Raw genomic sequence first — 24,487 nt, forward strand, 5'->3', positions numbered from 1 at the left:
GCATATGCAGGAGATGGTTTTTTTCTGTGAAAACCAGTGTTGCATTCTCCCTGAAAGCTTTGAGTTGTGACAAATATGCTGCTTAAAATATTTCTCTTGCTAGAACAGACCAAGGAGCCATCTAATCTACAATTCTGACCCTCCCCTCAAGTGACCAGTCAGATACAGTGGTACCTCTGGATACGCACACATCTGGAAGTATTTTTCTGGGTTTCACCGTGCGCGCATGCGCAGAAGCACTCCCTCTGGTTGTGGAAACCTCAGGATCTGACCGGAGCTCCAGAACAGATCCCGTCCGCAACCGGAGGTACCACTGTACTTCTGGAAGATTCAAACAGCCACACACTATTTGCTCCAAGCATCTGGTAAATTAGAGGTATATCTTAGATAAGGTGATTGATTTATTGCTCAGATTGGCGTCCGGCCCGCTTCGGCTGTGCCCCCCCACGGCCAGGCCTCGGACTTCAAAGGCCACATTCCGATGCTCTGAGCAAAAACGCAGAGTTAAGCAGCAGCAGCGGTTAGAGAAAGCTGTAAGCTTAAGTGCTTTCTTCAGTGTGCTAAATAAAGTCCACGCAGGATCTTAGCAGCTAAAAGCAGTTTTATTTACAGCAGACTAACCATTGTCGAACAGCATCGTGAAAACACGTCCACTCTCCTCAAAAGCGAAAGTAGAGAGAACAAAGACTTGAGAGACTCGGAAATGACGGAGAGTCTCCCTCCTCCCAACAGTAGGCAGGGCGTACACTCTGAGCTGTTTAACCCTGTAAGCTCAGGTTCTCTTCACACCCCCTCTCGTCCTGCGCTACTGTGGGGAAAGTATGTACAGAACATACCCCCAACTCCAAACCACCACAAAACTCCCCATGACGCTGGAAGCTTAAAGGTTTGGTAAAGCCATCGGCCAAGTTATTGTGACTGGCACAATACTTCAACCGGATCAAACCTGACTGAACACTCTGACACACATTTTGGAAACGTATGTCCAGATGCTTGGTTCTGGCCTTAAATTGCGCAGATTCAGCCAATTTCAAACAAGGTTGATTGTCTTCCCAAACCGTGATGGGCAAGCTACAATCTCCATAGATCTCTTGCACCAAGCATCTATAGAACTCTAGTTCCCGGCACAAATCTGACAGTGCACTGAATTCAGCCTCAGTAGAAGACAGCGCAATGAGACTTTGCTTCCGGGACTTCCACCCAATTAGTGACTTCCCAAACTTTACCACCAACCCAGACACAGACTTGCGGTCCTGCAAATTCGCCCAGTCACTGTCCGCATAGCATGTGAGCTTCGCCTCACCTTCAGCTGGCAGCTTAAGACAGAAGTCTTTGGTATGCTGCAGGTAGCGCAGTACCCGCTTGATACCGTGCCAAGCACTCACACTGGGCTTTGACGCTTCCCTACTTAGCAGGTTGGTAGCAAAGGCAATGTCCGGTCTGCTCCATTGGGATAGATACAACAGACTACCTAGAGCTGACTGAAAGAGCTCAGCATTCTCGAACTCTGCACTTTCTGCTTGCTGGCTCTCTTTCACGAAGTTCGTCTCCATGGGTGTCCGAACTCCTGCACAATCGGACATTCTGAACTTCTCAAGCAACTGCTCAATCTTGCCTTTCTGACTGAGCAAGAAGCTACCATCCTCAGTTCTCGCTATCTGGACACCTAGGTAGATCTTTACTGCACCCAGGTTCTTAAACTGAAACTGTTTCCCAAGCTCTTTGGCAAACTTCTGTACCTGTTTGTCTGCCTTTCCAATATGGATGATGTCATCAACATAAAATAAAACCAGTTCCTGTGAGTCTCCTGATCCTCTTAGAAACAGGCAACTGTCAGCAAGACTCTTCCTGAAACCTAGCTTCTCCAAAGCTTCATTCAGGCACAAGTTCCAATTCCTGGCCGACTGCTTCAGGCCGTAAATTGACTTGTGAAGTTTCCACACAGTACCTTGCTCAATGCCCTCAAACCCTGGAGGAGGAAGCATGTACAGATCCTCCTGGAGGTCTGAGTTCAAGTAAGCAACGTCCACATCAAAGTGATGCACCAGCAACCCTCTTTGTGCAGCGATGGCCAAGAGCAAACGTAGAGATTCACTCCTACAGGTGGGAGCATAAACTTCCGTATAATGCAACCCCCTGCGCTGCGTGAATCCTCTCGCCACTAATCTGGCCTTATACTGCGGTTCTCCTGTCGCTGTGGGCTTAAGACGGTAAACCCAGCGGCTACCCACTGCCTTTTTGCCCATCGGCAACTTCGTGAGGGAGAACACACCTAAAGACTCCATTGAGTTCATCTCCTTCTGCATCGCCTCATGCCATTTTCTGGCTTCTTCCTGAGGCAGTTTCTGAACATCCTCAAAACTCTCGGGTTCACACTGTGCCATTCCGACCCACACGCTAGTGACGGCAAACCTATCAGGAGGTTTCCCCTTGGTCGTCCGAGCTGATCGACGCAGCACTACTTCAGGAACCCCCTCTGACCCACTAGGGCCAGCCAGAACGTCCTTGGCATCAGAGAGCTCCCCCTCTGACTTACTGCGCCTTCTGGACTTCTCAGCCGAACCTGTGGGGGAAGATGGAGCACTGCGTTGCTCAATCTTCACAGCCTTGGGAGAAGTTCTCCCCTCTGCCTGCACTGGCTCTGGACTCTGAGCCACAGTAGCAGGTTCAACCTCTTCCTCTTCTTCATCAGCAGAGTCAAGCAGACTCTCTGACAGGATGTCAGGGTTCCCATGTATCCTTGCCCAGCCATTCTGCTCACAGAATTCAGCACTGTTGCTGAGCAGAATCCTGGACTGATTCCCTGACGGATACGCAAACCTCCACCCCTTGGTCCCTGGCTCATACCCACAAAAAATCATCTTCTGGGACTTGGGTTCACCTTTCTTGCGTTTGGCTTTTGGTATCAAAACCCACGCTTCAGAACCAAATACACGAAAGTAGTGTACTTTGGGTTTCTTTCCATGCAGCAAAAAGTACGGGGTGTCACCTACCACTGAATTGAACGACCTGTTCAAAACAAAGTTGGCCGTTCGCCAAGCCTCTCCCCAAAAACGCTGTGGGAGCCCGGCATCAAACAAAAGAGCTGCGGACATCTCCCCTAGAGTCCTGTTCCGTCTTTCCGCAATCCCGTTCTGTTGGGGACTGTGCGGAGAAGTCAACCTGTGTTGAATCCCCTTTTTGCGGAAGAAACTTTGCAGTGCAGACCCGGTGAACTCCCCACCGCGATCGCTCTGAAAGTTTTGCACCCATGTGGAAAACTGCAGTTCCACAGCCGCAATCCAGTCTTTGATTAGCGGTGCAGCTTCACTTTTGTGTCCAATCGTGAAGGTCCAGGAGTTGCGCGTATGGTCATCAATCAGAACCAGCGCATATTTGGCTCCTCCCATACTGGTCACAGACATCGGCCCACACAAATCTGCATGAATTAACTGAAAAGCTCTAGTGGTCACCCTCTCAGACCTAGGGTATGTGCAGGTTTTCACCTTTGCGGACTTGCACGCTCTGCAATCTAGAAACTTAGCACATGATTTCATTTTGCACCCTTGCGTACACTCTGGGATCTTTTTCACTGACCCCCAGGACACGTGTGCCATGCGTCTGTGCCAGAGGTGAGCACACGCATCATGAACTGGAACGTTGGCACACTGTGCTTGAGCCTCCTCCGTGTCACCTGGACCTGCAAAAGAAGCATTCAACACAAACAACCTGTCTTTACATTCAACACTGACTAGGTGCTGTCCATTCTTAGAAATAGAGCACTTATTGTCTTCAAAACACACTCTGTAGTTCTCAGCAAGAAGTGCGCTGACAGACAGCAACGCGCAAGACAGTCCTGGAACAACATAAGCCTGGATTGAATCCTGTAAGAAAGAACAAAACAGTGAGCCAGTTTGCGTGAGTGGGTGTCTAGTCCCATCTGCTAAACAGACAGTCTTCCCAGAAGTTACAGAGGTGCAGTTCTCCAGAAATCCTGCAGATGGCACGAGATGATGGGAAGCTCCACTGTCTATGACAAAAGTCAGCACAGCATCCTGTTGACAACTCTTGACTGTAGCCATAGACGCTGCCAAATGTTTATGTTCAGTGTCTCTGCCAGCTGCCTTCGGCTTGCCTTTCCCACGCTTTGAAGAAGAGCCCTTTATCTGGTTGCTACGGGAGACGGCCTTCGGCTGTTCCTGTGCCTCCACTGGACATTCTCTCACCAGATGGGAGGGGGAGCCACAGCGATAACAGCGGCGATGCGTAGCAACAGCTCTCACAGCTCCCTCTTCAGCCATTCCTTTGTTCCCAGCACCCCCACCTTTGGGTGCACAGCCTGGGCCTGCACGCTCCCCAGCACTCTGGTTGCGGGCCTCAACATCACACGGCCCCTCGGAGACAAAGCAGCTACTCCCAGCTGTAACTTCAGGAACACGGCCAGCAGCAGCCTCTGAGCTCTCAGCTTCCTCCCTGCTCTCGGCTTCCTCCCGGCCCTGGGCTCCTGCTGAGCTATCACACAGACTCCTCAGCACCTGCCAGGCGGCCTGAGCTGACTCAACGCCCTCCAGGTGGGGCAACAGCATAGCGTCCACACTTGCTCTCAACATGCAGAGCTCTCTTTGCATTCTCTGCTCTCTATCTTCCAGCAAAGCAGCCTCCAGGTCTGCTGCGCCATCTTCAGCAGCAACAGGCATGGGTGGGGCCGGCTCCTTCTGGGCTATACTCCAGAGCCCTGTGGCCAAAAACCACCCCCTTACTCTTTTAACCCAGATTTCCCAGGACTGGGTTGTGAGTTTTTCAAATGGGACATCATAAAAGTCCTGGAGCTCAGCCATCTCCTCCCCCAGTGCTCCCATTGGGGCTTGTGAAGTACTCACATTTACCAGCCAGCTTCGAGGATAGGGTTCCGGCGTCCCTTTGCAGCACACAGCTTGCAGTCAGCCTCCCTGCTTTCTCCCTGCTTTCTCCCAGGCAGAGCCTCAAAGCAGGACTTTTTCCTCCGGCAGCAAAAACAGCAGCTTCTCAGCTTCACAGCCTTTACACACAGCACTTCAAAGCTTTCTCTAATTGCAGTAACTGACGTCCATAACCTCTTAGATAAGGTGATTGATTTATTGCTCAGATTGGCGTCCGGCCCGCTTCGGCTGTGCCCCCCCACGGCCAGGCCTCGGACTTCAAAGGCCACATTCCGATGCTCTGAGCAAAAACGCAGAGTTAAGCAGCAGCAGCGGTTAGAGAAAGCTGTAAGCTTAAGTGCTTTCTTCAGTGTGCTAAATAAAGTCCACGCAGGATCTTAGCAGCTAAAAGCAGTTTTATTTACAGCAGACTAACCATTGTCGAACAGCATCGTGAAAACACGTCCACTCTCCTCAAAAGCGAAAGTAGAGAGAACAAAGACTTGAGAGACTCGGAAATGACGGAGAGTCTCCCTCCTCCCAACAGTAGGCAGGGCGTACACTCTGAGCTGTTTAACCCTGTAAGCTCAGGTTCTCTTCACAGTATATTGCCACTCAAGATGAACATTTTGAACTGTTATGGTTAATAGCCATTGAATAACCTATTTTCCTTGGATTGGCCTTATCCTTTAAAGAAGTCAGGTATGCTAAGTGCTACTACCACATTTGTGGTAATTAAGTCCTTAACTTTACAATTTGAATTAACTATTTGCAACATAGTGTTCACAGACTGATACATATTTAAGAAATTAAGATTCAGAATTGAAAAATATTTTACATTTTTATGAATGCCAGAATTAAACAAGAACTTACCGACTCCATGTAAACTCCATTGGCAGTGGATTTGCATCAGCATTACACCTGAGTAAAACATTCTCTCTTCCGATATACCAGTTTCCATCATAACCAGTCACTGTAACCTCGGGGGAATCTACAAACATATATAAACGTAAGCTACTATGGAAAACAATCAAGTAAGACTTTGTGGAATATAGCAACTTTAAACAGTCCCCATCTAAATTATTTTCTTAGCTTCTAATGAATACCTAACCTACCCAGATTTCACCTTCTGCCTGCTTGCCATCATTGTCAACCTGCACCGTCAATAGAATTTGGACATAATACATTTGATTCCATTAAGGAACATTCTTAAGTGAAATTGTCAATAAGAGGGCTGTTGAGAAACCATCTTAACATTCTCAACACGTTTAACATTATCTAAATTAGATACTATTTATTGCACGTTATCTGCACAGATCATATATACAACTTCAAAATGTATTTGTCAGGAACATATTCTAATAAATAAGCATTAAGTAGTGGAAACTATCCTGCAGGTTATCAATTTCAGTTAACCTGGAATTTAATTAGAATATGGTTGCCATGCACCCCCTGAATTGATCCACCACCCCAGATAACTGCTGTTATCCCAGGGCACCCTGTAGCTTAAAGTTAACACATTATGTATTTCAGACTCTTATTTTGGGTCTTTGAAGTACCAAAACTTCAAGTTACATATAAACTCTTAAGTCTATATGTAACTTGAAGTTTTGGTACTTCAAAGACCCAAAATAAGAGTGTGAAATACATAATTATTTCCTATTTAACTTTATATAGCCAGTAACGACAAGATAAAGATGTTACTATAGAATAATTCAAATGTGCTGTGCAATGGTCCTGACCATTTAAGCAATCTGATCAAGATATTTCTGGGAGAAGCCACATTATAAATATGGCAGAACAATAAATCACAAGTTACCTTGGGATGGGACCCAAATCAGAATATGGAAAAGAGCAATTGCTAGCTACTAGCTACTTCTCAAGATAGGATGACTTGAGAGAGGAAACATATGTCAACATTCCTCCTTGTTCCCAACCCAGGGCTTTTATTTTTAAAGGGTAAGGTCTAAGTCAAAGGCTATTTAGAACCATTTAAAGGTATTTAAAGCCTGGAGATATTTGATATCAACAAGATATCCTATCACTTGCAATATGAAATGTTTTTAGAGGACAAAGTGATGAGGACAGAGAACGTATTGCAACTTACTTACATTGAATGTCAAGCACATACACCATTCTAATCTCCTTTTCCAAGGCTGGATGTTTCACAACACATGTTATATGCCTTCCTCTAGCAAATCTTGTGGGGACCAGTTTGTATTTACTCTCCACTGTCACAGTTTCATTGGGATATGAAGTTGAAGTGGATTCCATTTCACCAAGACTACCTTCCCAGAGAACCTCTGCAGCTGGTTTTCCGGTGGCTGCTGTGCAAATTGCGGCAAGTGTCTGATTGGCACCATCAATTAAAGCATTTGGTCCCTTTTTTAGGCTCACGACTGGTTCAACTACAGAAAAATACACAAGAATAATTTATTTTTTGTACCCCACCCATCTGACTGGGTTGCCCCAGCAACTCTGGGCAGCTTCCAACATAATACACAGAAACACCACCACCACCCAAGAGAACATCACACATTAGAAGCATCCTGATATAGGACAGGCTTCAGATGTCTACAGAAGGCTGTTTAACTATTTATCCTTTTGACATCTGATGGGTGTTCCACAGGGGAGGTGTGACTACCGAGAACGCCCTCGGCCTTATTCCCTGTAACGTCACTTTTCACAGTGAGGGAACCACCAGAAGCCCCTCAGAGCTGAACCTCAGTGTCTGAGCTGAACAATGAAGGGTGGAGACTCCTGCCGATATATAGGGCCAAAGCTGTTAATGGCTTCCAAGGTCAACAACAACACCTTGTAGGTCTTTAAGGACCAGTGCTATATGGTTCTAGCGGCCACTCCCAGTCACCAGTCTAGCAACCATATTCCGGATTAGTTGTAGTTTCTGAAGTCACCTTCAAAGGTAGGCCCACATAGAGCACATTGCAGTAGTCCAAGCAGGAGATAAACAGGATATCTACCACTATGGTGAGGCAGTGGGCAAACAGGTGGGGTCTCAGGCGGCACACCAGTTGGAGCTGGTGAACAGTCGTCTTGGACACAGAAAGGACCTGTGGTTCCACAGACGGTTGTGAGTCCAAAATGACCACAAGGCTGCACACCTGGTCCTTCAGAGGCACAGTTACCCCATTCAGGACCAGGGAATTCCCCACACCTGCCCACCCTCTGCCCCCCAGAAACAGCACTTCTGTCTTGTTGGGATTCAACCTCAAGCCATTAACTGCCATCCATCCTCCAACCACCTCTAAATATTCAACACAGACATATATAAATACTGCCAATTACTTCATCAATAATCTTCCTTAATAGTTTCTGGAAGGGCTTCCAGCCTGATAGTGAATGCCTTTCACATAGCTTCTTTTTTTCTATATATTGTTATGGTAACTAGCATTACATTTATTTGAAGTTATCTGCAATTTTATTTCAAAAGAAAAGTGTTCTACTTGACTTATTGTGATAATTCTTCTCAGATGTACAAATTGAATAGGGCAGGACACCCCGTAGTCCATCACTGCCTACCTGGATAATTAGTGAGCCAGTAAACAACAAGTAGGTGAGCAGTGCAAACCTATTCTGTACAGTTCAATAGGGCTTTCTTCTGTCAGGTAATTAGACACAGTATCATAATAGCTCAGTTCCTAATCAGATCAGTACAGCCACCTTGAATTGAATAAATGTCACATTTATAAGAAATATGAGGATATAGTACATTCCAATAGGAATATCTGAAGATAAATATTAACATTAATAAAGACAAACTGTTACTGCCCACTTAAGCAATTAAACCTATTGCCAGAGTCAAGACATGCAGAGTTCTGTTACAGTTTCATAGTTTATTCATAGCAAGTTCCACAGTTCATTCAAATAAAACTAGAGGACTCTTATACTATGCCTTGGCTACTGGCAAATAGTGTACCTAAGGGTTTAGTCTGGCCCTCCATGCTATTTCAATATCTACATGGAGCTTCTGGATTTAGTACATTTTGTCAACAGTGTGCAATTTAAGGGTACACTTATTCTTATTTTCATCAGACATTAGAAAAATTGTTGATGCCCAGAATCAAGACAACAATGCTCCTAGTTAGACCACACCTCCTCCCCCGGGATACAGTCTATTCTGGATTGGAGTGTAACTCCTGCCTCCAAAAATCAGTGTTGCAATTTGGGGGTATTCCTGTTTCCAGCTTTGCATCTGAATGCAAATAGTGATATGTCCATTCCTAAACAGATGTACTTTTACACTAGGCTACCTGAAAGAATCTTAAGAAACTTCAGTTGGTCGATAATACAGGAAGGGTATTTCTGAGTGTTCAACCAACAGCTGCACTAGTTGTTAATGTTTCCAGGTAGCATTCAAAGTATTGGTGCTTACCTTTAGTTCTAAACTGTGTGGGTCCAAGATACCTTCCTTACCAGCCTACACTGTTCCTAAGATATTTGTGGACAGGCCTTTCTCCTAGGTCTGCCTGAAGCAGAAGCATGATTGAGGTGAGAGAGATTGTTTTCCATAGCTATCAGACTGTGGAATAACTTACCTGATGAGATTTGTTTGCCACCCTCCGCCCGCCCCCTTCTGCTTTCTGCCAGAAGGTTAGATCTTTTCAGTTTTACCAAGTACTTTATTTTTTATGCAAAAAACCTCATTTTAGGAAGTTCAACCAAACACCCATTTTTAAATGGTCGATTTAACAGAATTGTTATTTTCCTTTGTTGTAAACCCTCCTGAGATTCCACTGGAAGAATGGGGTATACATTTCCTAAATAAACCCATTTAAAAGTAAAGATTTTAACCAGAGAGGAAAGTTTACACAGTCAGTAAGCCTTCCTTCCACCCCCATCCCCACTGCCTCCCCCTTAAACACTTTGCCCCAGAATGCAGTGGTGTTGTTCAGGTGGCTGCAATGAAGGGGTAATTGTAAGAAATTTGGGGAAAGGCTATTTGCACAGGCTAATTCTGAAACAAAGTTAGATAATACTACTTTTTTGCTTAGACCATGAAGTATGGTGCCATTTAAATTTATCTACATAAATAGTTAAAATTATGACAGAATACTCAGGATGTTCTAGATAGTCTGTGTTTCATAAATCCACTATATAGAATTCTACCACTAAGCAGTGATTGTGGGTACACTCCTCCCTCTCCACCATGCATACAGCTCATAAACACACAAGGCACAGAAACAGACACACCCCATTCTAATGATCAACCCAACAACCAGGGAGGAAATGGTTTACATCACCATCATAGCAGTGCACCCTCCCCAGCACTGTGTTCACTGGAGTTTTTCTTTCTGCTACTGTCAATATCAGTGGAACGGGTTAACGCATAGGTTAACCCACCCCTGTATGTTAATATTTGGCTTCCCGTGAATTACTACTGCAAAGATTAAATATGGGTTTCTAACATTTATTGTTGCAGAGAAAGACTGAAAGATAAGTTCTCATGAAGTAGCAGAAATTCTTAGCCTACAGTAAACTACTTGAGCAAGAAAAGATTGTCCTTTACACTCTGGGCACTGAATAACTGCTGTTTTAATTTCTCAGTCATGCTAGCTAAACTACAAGTCTTCCTTCACACTGCTAGATATCTGAAAACAAAATGATGGTCCCAGTCAAGTGACAGTGCTTATCGCATGCTGCTCAATCCTAAACAGCAGGGATTTCCAAACTATTTTCACCTGAAAATTGCTGGACGTTTCAGTGGACCACTTACTGATCTTTCCTAGTGCTAGTTATACAGTCCCTGCTTCCCTCTCCTCTTCCTGCCACACCGCCCCATCACCCCATAGGATATAAAGCACAAAGGGCAAGTTTTCATCTTAGAATCAACTATCCAACAGTTCCAACAGAGGAAACATGCACCCATTCTTCCATTTTAACTCATTTGAATTTTAAGGACAAAAAAACAAGCCACAAGTGTTTCAGAGAAACAGTACTTGACTCATCACACCATTTCTCAACTTGCCATAGATGAACCTTGTCCACTCCCATCCTTCCCTCTTCTTTTCTGCCAGAGCTTTTCTGCTTTGGTTTTGAATTTTGGATTAACCACAGTATTGGGCTATGTCCACACTGTAGGTAAGCGGCTTCATAACCCATGATTTAAGATGAACCTCAATTTGTCAAATGTGTGCAACGTAAATTAGGGTTAATCAAGAACAGAAAATGAAGCTTAACTCTTTGCAGCTGCACATGAGAAGACTGCAGAGAGGAGAGTGAAAACCACAACTTGCCAAGGTTTGTTCCAATTACAATAAATTTTGTCCAATGCATGTTTTATGAGTGCTTGTGTGCAATGCCTTATATATTATGCTCTATGCAAAAATAATCATTTTTCTCCCTTTTGTTCTAAATATGTTAATCTGAACATTATAATATATAGATAAGAGTTGTTGATAAATTCTGTGTGATAAGAGAAACTAGGAAGGATAAAATTAGGAACATTAGATTCAGAACTGATATAGGATTAAGAAAAAAGACTAAGTTAGTTACTGAACGAATTTGGATTTTGAGAAAGACAAACATAAAGATCAAAGTAAATAATCTATTTTCAATATTAATAAATCAACTGACTAAACCTGAAGGATTACTGGGGGAGAAGATTTGAAAACTTTGAAATAAGTTTGGTCAACTTAGTAATGGAAACCAAGTGAAAATGTATTTAGTCAATGTCTTTCCAAAATGAATGATAGGGTGAGTAAAGGGCTTAAGAAGAGATGGACCATGTATTACTTATTTTCAGTGACTGGAAAAATGACAGAGTAGATCATAGACTGATAGACTCTGCTTCATGTAGGGTGTGCAGCACTTCTTTGCAATGTTCCAAGAGGTCATATCAACCAAGAATAGGCAGGAAATGGTCTGAAGACTTGTCCACAGCAGCTATTTTCTTTGGAAACCACTATTAAAATTCACAACCTCATCCTGATATTATTTCCTCCTTGAGCAAAGTAATAATGCCTAATGAAGTACTTATTTGCAATGTACCTTGGGATGACTAGACATTTACCCTTAAATAGATTTACATGCAACTAGGACTACTGTCTGCCCTGCCAGGTCTTAACTTGGAGACTGTCTCATGTGGATCTTCACTGATATAATGGGTTTAGAGGCTAATATTTTACAGATAAATCCAGGCAGGGGTCAGACCTAACTCTTAAGTCAATCTGCTTGTGAAGGGTTGCAGCCAAGTTATATGAAATAATAATCATCACTGTCTAATCTAATACTTGTAAGAAACTGCCCTTGGGTGTGATGCACTATTACAGAAACATACATCAAGGAGGTATAAACTTTAAAAAGCCTGTCCCTTCCTTATCCCACAAAGATGGTGGGTATGGGTATAGGGTGTGGGAATTAGCACTTGGTAATATGACCAGTAAAAGGAACATGATGGAGAATTTCCAGTGTTTAAATTGCACTGACCATTATTTTTCTTCTATGAAAATGCCTTCATTAATAGGATCAGAATTAAAGGCAGGGCATTTTATTACTATCTAAAGGAAAAACCTGTAAAATGCAGAAATCAAGATCCAAATTACTATACATCTGAAGCTGCATAGAATGCGAACCTCGTTAACACTTGCTGCGGACTCCTCCTAGAAGATCACTGTTTTATCTAAGCTGTCTGTAGTTACTTCATTTCACCCCTATTTTGGAAGTTGCCTTCTAAATTCTAATCTTATAACAAACAATATCCCATAACACAGCTTTGTCCAGCTAGCTTTAGCTTACCAGAAATAATTATTTAAATTTCAACATTTGCAAACAAAGGGGTTAAACACAAATAAACAATCTCCCCATATTTGCAAAATACTGAAGTTAACATTTAAAATAATATTGATAGAAACCATGCAGGCTATTCACACTGCAGAGCAAGTCTTAATGTTTTCCAAACACACCAACAACTGTTGATGTTATAGTCACCAGGGAAAGTTCCTGTGGCAGCAGCAGTGCACTCAATAGGAACATATTCTATGTTCTGGGTCATTTCAGAAATGTGTTGTCCTCTGATCAATATAAGAATCTACTGGTGGAGGCAGGCATCAAACAGCAAACCATATATCACAAATGTTACCACAACAATGCTAAGAGGGTATACAGCATTATGTAGAATGCTGTTGCTATTTTGTGAAGGCCACATTTATTGCCAAGAATTAACCTTTCTAAAAGAGAGAGGAAAAAAACATTTTGTTGCTGTGCACAAAGGTAAAAAAGGAAGCATAGGATGAGGATGCTTCATTTCGGTTAAGATCAAGCGCCTTCTCAAGAAGCATATTTTACCAGAACAAATTACAAGAACTGCTAGAACCAATTCCTTATATTTTATAACATTCTGTAAACAAAGAAAAAAAATCTTGTTAAGGACTTATAAAAACAACAAGGACACACTTCTAACTTCGCCACCAGCAACCTTGTCAAGAGCCTATGCAGCTTTTGGGCCCAGGCTACCTGAAAAACCTCCTTATATGAAACTGCCTATGCACTAAAATCCTCAAGTGATAACTTCCTCTGAGCTCCATCAACATTAGAAGCATTGGTGCTGGTGGCACATGACACAGTCTTTTCTGTAGTTGCTCCATCTTTGTTATCCATCAGCAGGCTAAGTCCTTCCTACTAAGACAGGCCTTTGAAAACTTAAGGCACAGATGATGCTGATCAATAGTCTACTGTCAGGACAAAATGTATTTTAATTCCTGGTTCTAAATGTATTCTGATGTATCTTAATTATTTGTTTTTAAGTAGTTTGTTTTAATTAGTTTATAGGGTTTTTTTTGTTTATTGTCTTTTAAAATGTTGCAAGTCACCTTGAATTCCAACTTAGGGAAAGCTGGAATGTAAGTAAGCAACTAATAAATATGGGAAGGACAGTACAAGGAAATTGTCCAACAGTTATTTTAAGAGAGGGCATGTAGAGGAGGCTAAAGTTAGTTATCACACAGTACAGTTACAGCATGGAAAGTTTTAATGGGTTAGTCACATTCACATAAAATAGAAACTGAGGAATATGCTTTATGCCAGGTTTCTACGGTAGCACAGGAGCTATTCTCAAGGTAAATACAGTAATAGGAACAAGTATAATATACATTAATGTACCTAATTAGGCTGGCTTCTAAAGGAGAAAATCAAATAATTTTCCTGGAGCTGGTCTAGAGTATATCACTGAATATAAAGGATAAGACTTTCACCAATTAACTCTTTAAAAAGGAAGGGTTTTTTTTAAAGGAAGATCAGGGTGGGGAATCTGCCTTGCATGCAGAAGATCCCAGGTTCAATCCCCAGCATCTCCAGGCACAGCTAGGAAAGGCTCCTGCTTGAAACCTAGAGGAGCTGCCACCAGTCAGTGAAGACAATACTAAGCTAAATAGAAGAATAGTTTGACATGGTATAAACCAGCTTCTTATGTTCCTATAAGATACAATACTAATATGCTGCAACTTCGCACACTCAAAGAATTTTAGTTACAGATAGGTAGCCGTGTTGGTCTGCCATAGTCAAAATAAAAAAATTCCTTCCAGTAGCACCTTAAAGACCAACTAAGTTAGAACTAACTTAGCTGGTCTTTAAGGTGCTACTGGAAGGAATTTTTTTATTTCAAAGAATTTTGTAATACAATCCAACTGAACGTTCCATTTCCAGACAATAGCATTCAAACCTAAATCAAGGGAATGACTAGCTAACTAAAACTATTCTAGATAAATACATCAGAGAATAAAACATATTTTCTCTATTCATTGAAGAAGCTACAAGGTCACGTTCCCCCTAGTGAGCATGTGTGAAAATATCACCAAGTAATGGCAAATCATCAGCTCAGTAGACAATTTGCTACCAAGGGGCTAGAAGTATTTATATATTTTTAAAATGTCTAAACAGCCCTTCATCCTGAGGTATTCCAAGTCAATGAGCTAAACTATAATACAGTAAAATAAAATTAAAAATATAAACTAAGAGGCAATTATAAACAAACAAAAAATCAGTCAGAGGCCATGAAACCAGTTTAAAATGAATGAACAAAGCCCACTAGATTTGACTTAAATTGTTTTGAGATAGCTAGTATACATGGAAGCAAATATACATGGAAACAGTACATACAGTCATACCTCAGGTTGAAGTAGCTTCATGTTAAGTATTTTGGGGTTGAGCTCTGTGGCAACCCGGAAGTAACGGAGTGCGTAACATCTGGGTTTTGCCACTCAGGCATGCGCAGACGCTCAAAATGACATCACGCGCATGCGCAGAAGCGGCAAAACGCGACCCGCGCAGTTGCATGTTACATTCTACTCAGGATGCGAACGGGGCTCTGGAACGGATCCCGTTCGCATCCAGAGGTACCACTGTATACTGAAACTATTATTGGTCCACAGCACCCATGCAATGCCCTCTTTTGCAGCTCTCCACTGTAAGGGAAGACAGGAACGGTAATCAAATGGTCTTTCAGGAAACCTCATTGGCCATTACCATTTTCATAATGCCGAACCAGTTTATCTAGATATATTTACTTTTTTCAAGAATGATTCCAATGTGGTTTACAAGGAGCATAAACTTTAATCAATGGAAGAAAAAATCCACCTTAACTGAAACACAATGAGGTATGAAATAGCCAAAAGACCAGAAAGATAACCGTTTTACCAGGCTGAATCTCCACTGCTTTAGTTAGTTAATTTTCTAAACAAAGCAAGGACTTCCAAGAAGTATTGAAACAAAAGTGACAATTCTTGTGCTGGAACACATATTGCAAACTCCAGTTTTAATACTGATCTTCAAACATGTAGGTAGAATGTCTACAAAATAAATAAAAAATAAGCATACCCAATACAGTTACAGTTGTTGATGACTGGGAACTTCCTAGAGGAAACGTAGCTGCTTTGCATACATATTCTCCAGAATCAGAGAAGGTAATATTTCTTAGGATGATTGATGCATCTGTAAGTGAGGCATTCTTAAGAAATACTCTTCCTTGATATTCTCCTTGAACGGAAAATCCATAATCAGGATGATGTACAGCAATAGTCTGTGGAGTCTTTCCATGCATTTTCTCCCATGTAATCTGTGTTAATGTTTCATTTATATCAATTATGCATTTCAGTGTAACACTCTTCCCCCATACTGCTCTCACACGTGGATCAACTTTTGGTCCAGCTAAGGCACCTGAATGTGAAAAAAAGTAGAAAGAGAACAAAATATGAGTCATTCTGCAGCACACATTATTCTTGTGTGAAAATTTGTGTTATCATTGAGTCCACATGTATTTTACCATTGTGAAAGTTTAGCTGCTATTAATTGCAATTTCTCATAGCAAAATTACTACCTTGATCCGGAATTTTAGCAATGATTTGCTTGATATATTACAATAAAAAGTTTAGTACAGATGACAGAAATTTGAACATTACCATACTTTCCTGGGATACTGGTACCTACACACATTTGCAGACTACTTCTGTGTTCAGGGAAGATCTGCTCTGCTCATGCAACAGACTTTGGCTTGCACAATGGATTTTCTCCCTCTCTGCTGCAATGCATTCCTCCCCTGGGCACCCTTCCCCATTGTTTGTTTCTTGGTTTGCACATAATGCTAATCTGTGATTCTTTGAAACCAGAAGTAAATTTGGCAAAAGTACTAATCCCCACCAAGTGGCAAGAGAAAGGTAGTTGCTGAGGCTCATCCACATACCACTAAACCGTGGCTTAAATTATAGCAATTGATACAATACAGCTTTGAACCCATGTTTTCTGCCTGCATAAAAGGTGCTTTGAATGAGACAGATGTTGAGATTATGATGACATTATTTGCAGCAGCAAAGCTAGAAATAGCAATTAACTGGAAATCTCTGGTTATACCAGATCTAATGTACACCAGTGGTGTAGAAAAATATGGATTATATCTTTTCTAACAAAATTAACATACTCTGTAACACATAAAGAGAGTTGAGATGATTATAAATCCCATTCTTTCATAAATCTAATAACTACTAGAACACAAAATTTCAAGACACTAGATCTAATTTGAAATGATTTTAAGTGCCCGTACTGTTTATGTTCCCTTACATAACTATTGATATGGAATTATTTGATGTACATAGTAGAGTTGTAATTTCTTATCACACATACACATGTGCACACAAAGCCCCACTGGAAGATTTGTAGTGCCTCATCACAATTCTAGATTTGTTTGAAGTCAGGGTGAGAAAGCAGATTGTACAATACCAGTGTCTACACCATGGGCATGGGAAGGGAGGAAAGTGGTCATTTAAAACAGCAGCAAAGGTTTGAATAAAGCAGGGATGTTATAATAACAGGTACCAGAAAGTTTACATCCTCTTGCACCACTTGATAAGACAGGACACTAAACTTCTCCACTGAAACTGAAAGAGACTTGCATGATCATGCCAACTTCCATCCCAAGTAGTTCTTAAAAGCAAAATGCATTCATGCTTAACAGCATTTAACTCAAAAAAATTCACTATATGTCTGCAGAGTAACTTAAAGATAACGTTCACAATCCACAAGCCGTATTTTGAACAAGAGCCTTTAAGTTCATCTCAATGGAAGCAACATTTTGTGATCTGAAATATGAAATCATTTACATGACTGTGGTTGGAAACACTTTAAAATGGAGAGAACTAAGTTTAAAATATAAAGCTGAGTAACACTGACTTCATCTACCAGAGAATTGAATGCTGGAAAATCACCATAGCAACTGAAAACCTGGTCTGGCAACTAAGAAATGACTATCAGCTTGCTAGAATCATTGCATATATACAGGGAGCATCATTACTACACAGTATTAAAAAGATGAACCCTATTCTAGTTTATTAGGTCAACTAGCAGAATAGTTTGTCTTCATGCATCCTTGAAATGAATCCTTCAATCTAAATCTGAAGGAAGCAGAGGTTAGACTATTATTTAGAACAATTAGCTCCCATATGGGAATCTATGTTTGTCACACAAGTAATGGTGACCCTGTTGAGTAAGTTTCTAAATGAAGAGACCAATTATCCCTTCCAATGTGCCTTCCAGCCAGGTACCGGGGTTCTTATCCTTGTTACTGACCTACATTCATAGCTCAGCAACTTTGGCAAAAATAAAAATCTCAACCATTTTTGAAACATGGCAACCCTAATTAAACTAATGGAAGAGGTCAGTATGACCATGGCACATCTTGCTCACTCTTTTATAGTCTTCCAGGAATTTGATGGAGAGAAGTTCTAAAACTGTGAAGAAAAAGATATGGGCCAAAGCGACAAAAACTTACCTAATTCATACAAGACAAAAGTTATGTTAGCTATGATAAACCTGACTGATGTCTGGGTATACAACCTGACTTGAGCTTGAGTAACACTATCTTGTTTAGATTGAGTTGTACTCCATGTGAAGGAACCAGGTTCAGCATTCAAGCTCTACTTGAATTCATTTATATACCACATTTCTTTCAAGGAGCTCCACACAAAAACCCTGTGAGGTAGGTTAGACTAAGAGGCTGTGTCTGCCCCAAGGTCACCTAGTGAGCTTCATGGCTGGATGGGGATGCAAACCTCCGAGTCAGTGTGCAGAAGTAGTTTTGGTAAGCAAGAAGGTCAATGCAGAATAGCTATTATATAAAGGTAAAGGTAAAGGTACCCCTGCCCGTACGGGCCAGTCTTGTCAGACTCTAGGGTTGTGCGCTCATCTCACTCTAGAGGCGGGGAGCCGGCGCCGTCCGCAGACACTTCCGGGTCACGTGGCCAGTGTGACATCGCTGTTCTGGCGAGCCTGCGCCAGAGCAGCACACGGAACGCCGTTTACCTTCCCGCTATAAAGCGGTACCTATTTATCTACTTGCACTTTTTTTAATGGTGCTTTCGAACTGCTAGGTGGGCAGGAGCTGGGACCGAAAGACGGGAGCTCACCCCACCGCGGGGATTCGAACCGCCGACCATATGATCAGCAAGTCCTAGGCACTGTGGTTTTACCCACAGCGCCACCCGCGTCCAGCTATTATATAGCCACTCTCAAAGTGCAAGCCCAAATCTCTTAACCATCAAGAGTTAGCTGTTTTTATTTATTTAACTAGTTGCCTTCCAGCATTTTTACAAACCCCCAACTCTCTAAACCAGATTGCCTAGACAGGATTGCCCTCTTGTGGTCACAGTTATCTCCTGTCATCTCCTAATACTCTTCCCCACAGGCTCTTTCCTGGAGTGTTCAAACTTGAACTCTCTTTGCCTTTGGGGAAGGATAAGAGGGGGAAACCCAATTATCTCAGTCTTTTCCAACTTAAAGTAGTCTCCCACAACAGTTACCTCCCTTGCTTTCATCACTGCTAGAAGCTGGGTAAGGTTATCAATATGATGGCTGCTAACTTTGCCACATCATTTCAAGTCCTGCCATATTTTCAGCTAGCAAGGGGAAACTATCTACCACATCCTGCCCAGCTCAACTTCAGTGAACAAACTGAAATTTAATCCAGAGAATTGCTGCTGGAAGTTCTGCTAGTCTGCAAAGAGCTGTGCATCCTGTCTCAGATTAGGTTGTGACCCCCCTGAAATTATTAAGTATGCAGTGTACTGGATCTAGAAGCACCTTTCTTTGCTCCTGGATGCCCAGGTGGTGCTGGCGTCCAGTAGCAACTTTTACAATCTATGGTTCTGTCTAGAAGAGGCAGATTTGGCCTGTGCACCAGCTACACCCAGACCAAACTATTACAGCTCTTCTCTCACAAGGCTGCCTCTCACAAGGGGCAAAATATGGGGAGATGGTCAGAGCATAGTGCAGCAATCCTACAGCAGTTATATTGGCTGCTTATTTGTTTCCAGAATCAATCTAAAATGAAGGTATTAAACTCTGACAGAGTTAAATATCTTCACACACTCATATGAGCCTGCCTGACGTTAGGATCTCTACTGTAGGCTGTACTCTCTGGATTGCCTTTTGTATATATTCAATGTGGAGGAGTGCAAGACCAGGGCTTTCTTGGTGGTGGCATGGAAATGGTGAAATTCTCACTCAATGTAATACAGAACATCCTCCTTCTCTATTTGGAGAGAGATGCTGAAACCTTATAAAAAAATTACAGAAGGCAGTTTATAATCATTACTTTAATGGTACCACCTGTTTCATTCTGATATTAATGCTAAATTTGTATACATATATTATATATGCATGCATTATAATGTTAGCATACATATTTCATTCTAGCAAACTGCTTAATAATTTATTTTTAAAGCAGGATATAATAAATCATTTAAATAAAATAAGCACTGAAATTATTATCCTGCAGCAGCTTTGGTTGACAGCCAAAAACTCCAGATATATCTGTTTATTTTAATAATGTATATCCCACCTTATCAGGAATAAAAATCAAAGCCGCTCACAAAATAAAACCAATATATGATACAACAAGAAGTACAAAGCAGGAAAAGCACATCAGATAAACAAGCCACAACAAGCAGCAGCTTACTGAAAGGAGGTTTACAGCCAGGAGTACAGAAACAGGACCCAGCAAATCTCTGGGATGGGCATTCTACATGGTAGCCCTTATCAAAGATCTTGCTTCTAGTAGATGCCTACTGGACTTTATTTGGCAATGGCATCTGGCACAAAGGCCCAGGTGTTGAACAGAGTGATGGCACATAAAGTGGTCCTTAAGACATCCTGTCACAATGCTATGTTGAGCTCTAAAGGTTAAAAGCAGCACCTTAAGCTTAGAAACAAAGAAAATTAGCTCAGATAATACAAGACTCCAACCATTTGTTCTAATCACACAACCCAGGCTAGGCACTAGCATTTTGTACTACAGTTTTGTTTTTATCACACATTTCTGCAGTAATCTGTAGGTTACTAAGGCATGATTGATGGGTGAAGTTTGACTTAGCCAGGAAGTATCACAGCTAATGTGCCAGCTGAAGCTAGTAAAAGGCACTCCTGTGTCCTGATATCACCTGAGCCTCCAGGGCAAACATGCTGGTCACGGAACAGCCCAAACTATGAACCCAATCCTTGAGGGGGAGTGTAACCATGTCCAGAACAATCTGTATCACCTAAATCCAGATTTAGAAAAATATCCCACTCAACAGTAGTTTCATCTTGTCTGGATTAAGTTTCATTTCTTTTACATACTATCAAGTCTCACACTCAAACAGTTTCAAGATTCCTTGCCTCCTTAGCCTCCAAGGTAAAGAAGAGATAAAAAGGTGGGTGTTACCAACACATTGCTCAGCAAAGTGTCTCTGGACTTCACTCAGCCATTTCATATAGATACTGGAACAAGATCCTCTCTGCTGCACCTCAGAGCTGCAGTCCCCCAGCATCACCTTCTGCAGCAAGCCCTCCAGAAATTAGTGGAACCATGTATAGAAAAAAGTCCCCTCCTACACAAATCCTATGAGGTGCCATCAACTGTCACTGAGAGCTCCAGGAAAATCAACAAGTTTACATTCTCATTTCCCAGCACAAGCGGTCCGCTAGGGCAACCAAAGTAGGTTCCAATTCAACGCTGGGCCAAAAATTTTGATTGGAAGGAATCAGTATCATTCAAAAATACTTGGAGCTACTAAAGAGTCCTTAGGCTAATTTGTGTTGATAAATATATGAAAGACTTTCCAGGATTAAAAAGTATGATAGGAAAGAACAAAATTCTTCCTGAAAATTATAGACATGAAACTAGTTTCATTTTCATGCCCCTCATTAAAATATTCAGTGCTGCCAATATAAAGGAAGAAGAGAGGAAGATCCTGTAGAATATGGCTCTCTTAATTTTTTACTGAAATATTCTAAGTACCTTGACAGATATGACAAGGATTCATTCAACAAGAACTACATTTGGCCACATGCTGTGGTGTGCAGAGAATTTTCACTAAGTAAATCTTTTACTAAAATACCTCAAAAATCTGAATTTGGCTTTCCCCGATTCTTCAGTGTTTAATGCCTCATCATCTCCAATATGTAACTCAACACATTACAGATTCAATAGCTAGGTTTCTTCAAGGAACTTAAAGCGTACGTCTAGGATAAATACTAACTTAGGATTTACTTAGTGTGTTCAGAGTACTACATACGTATATTCTTGTCAGTGGTATTTACAAGACGGTTGCAATGTAGGCAAGTTTTACTAGAGCCACATTCCAGATGGGGACCAAGGCCAAGAGCGGTTTGCTTAAGGTCATCTACTGAGTTCATGGTAGAGATAAGATCTAAACCCCTGACTAGATGGTTCACATCTCAGTATCTTAGGCACAACAACGTTGCAGTCCTCATGAATTCAATTAAGAATGCTGACTGTCACTGCAGCATCTCCAGGCTGGCACAGCAGAGACATATATGATCCACTGCCAGCTGGGCCAGTAGCTGGATCAGCTTAGGACTCAGCAGGTCCTTATCCAGCCCAGCTCCATTCCCTTCATGACTGAAATGCATTTCAGGAGTCTATGCTGTCTATCACTGGATTGGGGAGGGGGAATCTGTGCAGATGAATTCAGCTATATGTTCCTATTTTATCACAACATACATAAGTGTATTTAACCTCAGTGTATGAATTTCTAAACATACTTTCTTCTAAAATACACATTTCAAAACACTTTTGGTAAGTTTTGAGCCAAGAACACCACCACAAAATTCAAAGATGTGCACAACTTAAAATGATAGTTACGTTATTAATATTTTGATATTGAACAACTTATCACTCTTGGTACCTGCTAAAGGACTAAAAATGTCACATTACCAACCTCTAATTCACAGATAGTCTTAAATACAGATTCGAGGAAGATGAGCCAGTGTGTGTTAATTTTTCTGATTAATGTTGTAATATTATGGTGATTTGTAAAGATTTCATGTTTACTTATATAGCTGAACTTGAATACCTCATTACATTAGTCCTTTTGTTGAAGATTTAAAAATCTTCAGATGAAGAGCTGTAAATAAGCCAACTCCTCAGCTTTCAATTTTGGAAAAAGCTGTGATGACTAGTAATACTATCAAGAATGAGAAAAGGGGATGCAGGTGATTGTATAGCACACACACCTGAAAATGATCTGTGTCTTAGTTGACCACAATCTTAACATGCATCAACAGTGTGATGCAGCAGCACAAAAAGTCAATGCTATTCTACGCTGCACCAACAGAAGTATACTGTCCAGATCAATGGAAGTCATAGTACTGCTCTTATTTTGCCTTGTTCAGATCACATCTGGAGTACTGTGTCCAGTTCTTGGTGCCACAATTTAAGAAGATATTGACTGTCAAGCTGAAACGTGTGCAGAGAAGGGTGCTCAAGATGATCAAGGGTCCGAAACCAAGCCTTATGAGGAACCATCAAGGGAGCTGGGTATGTTTAGCTTGGAAAGGAAGAGACTGAGAGGAGATATGATAGCCATCTTCCAATAGTTAAAGGGCTGTCACATGGAGGATGGAGCAAGCTTGTTTTATCCTGTTCCACAGGGTAGGACCCAAACCAATGACTTCAAGTTACAAGAAAGTAGATTCTGACGAAACATCAGGAAGGACTTCCTAACAATAACAGCTGTTCCAACAGTGGAACGGACTCCCTCGGAAAGTGGAGGACTCCCCTTCCCTGGAAGTTTTTAAACAGAGGTTGGATGGCCATCTGTCATGGTTGCTTTAGTTGTGATTCCTGCACTGCTGGGGGTTGGACTAAATGACCCTCAGAGTCCCTTCCAACTCTATAATTCTAAGTTTAAAAAGATCAAATCAACTAAAGCCTGTTGTCTTTAATGGAATTTTCACTGAGATATCATGCAGAAATGGTGGCGTACCATAACACTGAAGGCGGTGAATGTAATTGTTTACAATCATATCTAGCACCTGGAAATGTTTAGAGCCAAACATTAAACAACTGCTTTGAAAGCAGCCAGGAGGAATTTAAGGACAAAGTGTGGATCTTCTAGGAGCAAATTATCTCAAATAGCTATTAAGCACCTCACCTGCAAATAAAATATAATTTTAAGAAGCATGTATTAAACTAGCATTGAAAATATTGTAGTCAGAGGTCTATAGGATTTCTGGCTTTTGCACAAACTAAGGTAGACATGAAGTGATGAATACACATGCATGAAACACATCACTTTTCTGGTAAATCCACAAGCATCTGTTGCACTACCCTACAATTATCTTCAGGTGTATATCAGAGTCTGGAGGACTCTGTTAATGGCTGTGTAATGAGGAGTGGAGCACTCAGCTGATTTTACTCTCCTTATGGAGTCCTCCACAGGGGTTGGACTAGATGACACCTGTGCTCCCTTTCCAATTCTACGATTCTATGAAGAGACCCTGAAACGAGTGCTTCCAATATAAGCCATCCCCACATATTCGCATTTGCTTCAGCACCTGCTGCTCACCATCAAACTGGCTATTGGCCAATTCTGGCAAAGCACACCAGTTGTTTTTGAAGTCAGGGGCTTCCCTAAGACGGGATTGGGGGGGGGGGAGAGAGACCGGGAGGGGGTGCATTTAAAAGGGCGGCGGCCAGCTACATCATGGCATCGGCCTGTCCTGCCCACAAATCACGGCTGCCTCGTCATCAGCCGAGACAGAACGGAGACGAGCGAGAGCAGCTTCTAAGCCAGCGCAGCTCCCAGAATGCCGGACGTAACGGTCTC

The 24,487-nt window shown here is 41.8% G+C and overlaps 1 protein-coding gene across 3 annotated transcripts in view; it reads right to left on the bottom strand.

The window, feature by feature from the left end:
- NECTIN3 (nectin cell adhesion molecule 3) overlaps nucleotides 1-24,487 on the bottom strand; it is a 47,876-nt gene that overhangs the window by 22,114 nt on the left and 1,275 nt on the right. For 2 of the 3 annotated variants that reach the window (XM_083498662.1, XM_083498661.1), the window contains exons 2-4: nucleotides 15,708-16,046; nucleotides 6,989-7,285; nucleotides 5,751-5,868 (exon numbers count right to left, since the gene is read on the bottom strand). In XM_083498662.1, coding sequence (XP_083354788.1) covers nucleotides 5,751-5,868; nucleotides 6,989-7,285; nucleotides 15,708-16,046 — 754 coding nt within the window. Of the gene's footprint in view, nucleotides 1-5,750; nucleotides 5,869-6,988; nucleotides 7,286-15,707; nucleotides 16,047-24,226; nucleotides 24,423-24,487 lie in introns of those variants that run through there. The other variant, XM_083498660.1, reaches the window with a different exon arrangement.

This window comes from Podarcis liolepis (genome assembly GCF_965112155.1).
Source record: "Podarcis liolepis genome assembly, chromosome: 4".
NCBI classification, from domain to species: domain Eukaryota; kingdom Metazoa; phylum Chordata; class Lepidosauria; order Squamata; family Lacertidae; genus Podarcis; species Podarcis liolepis.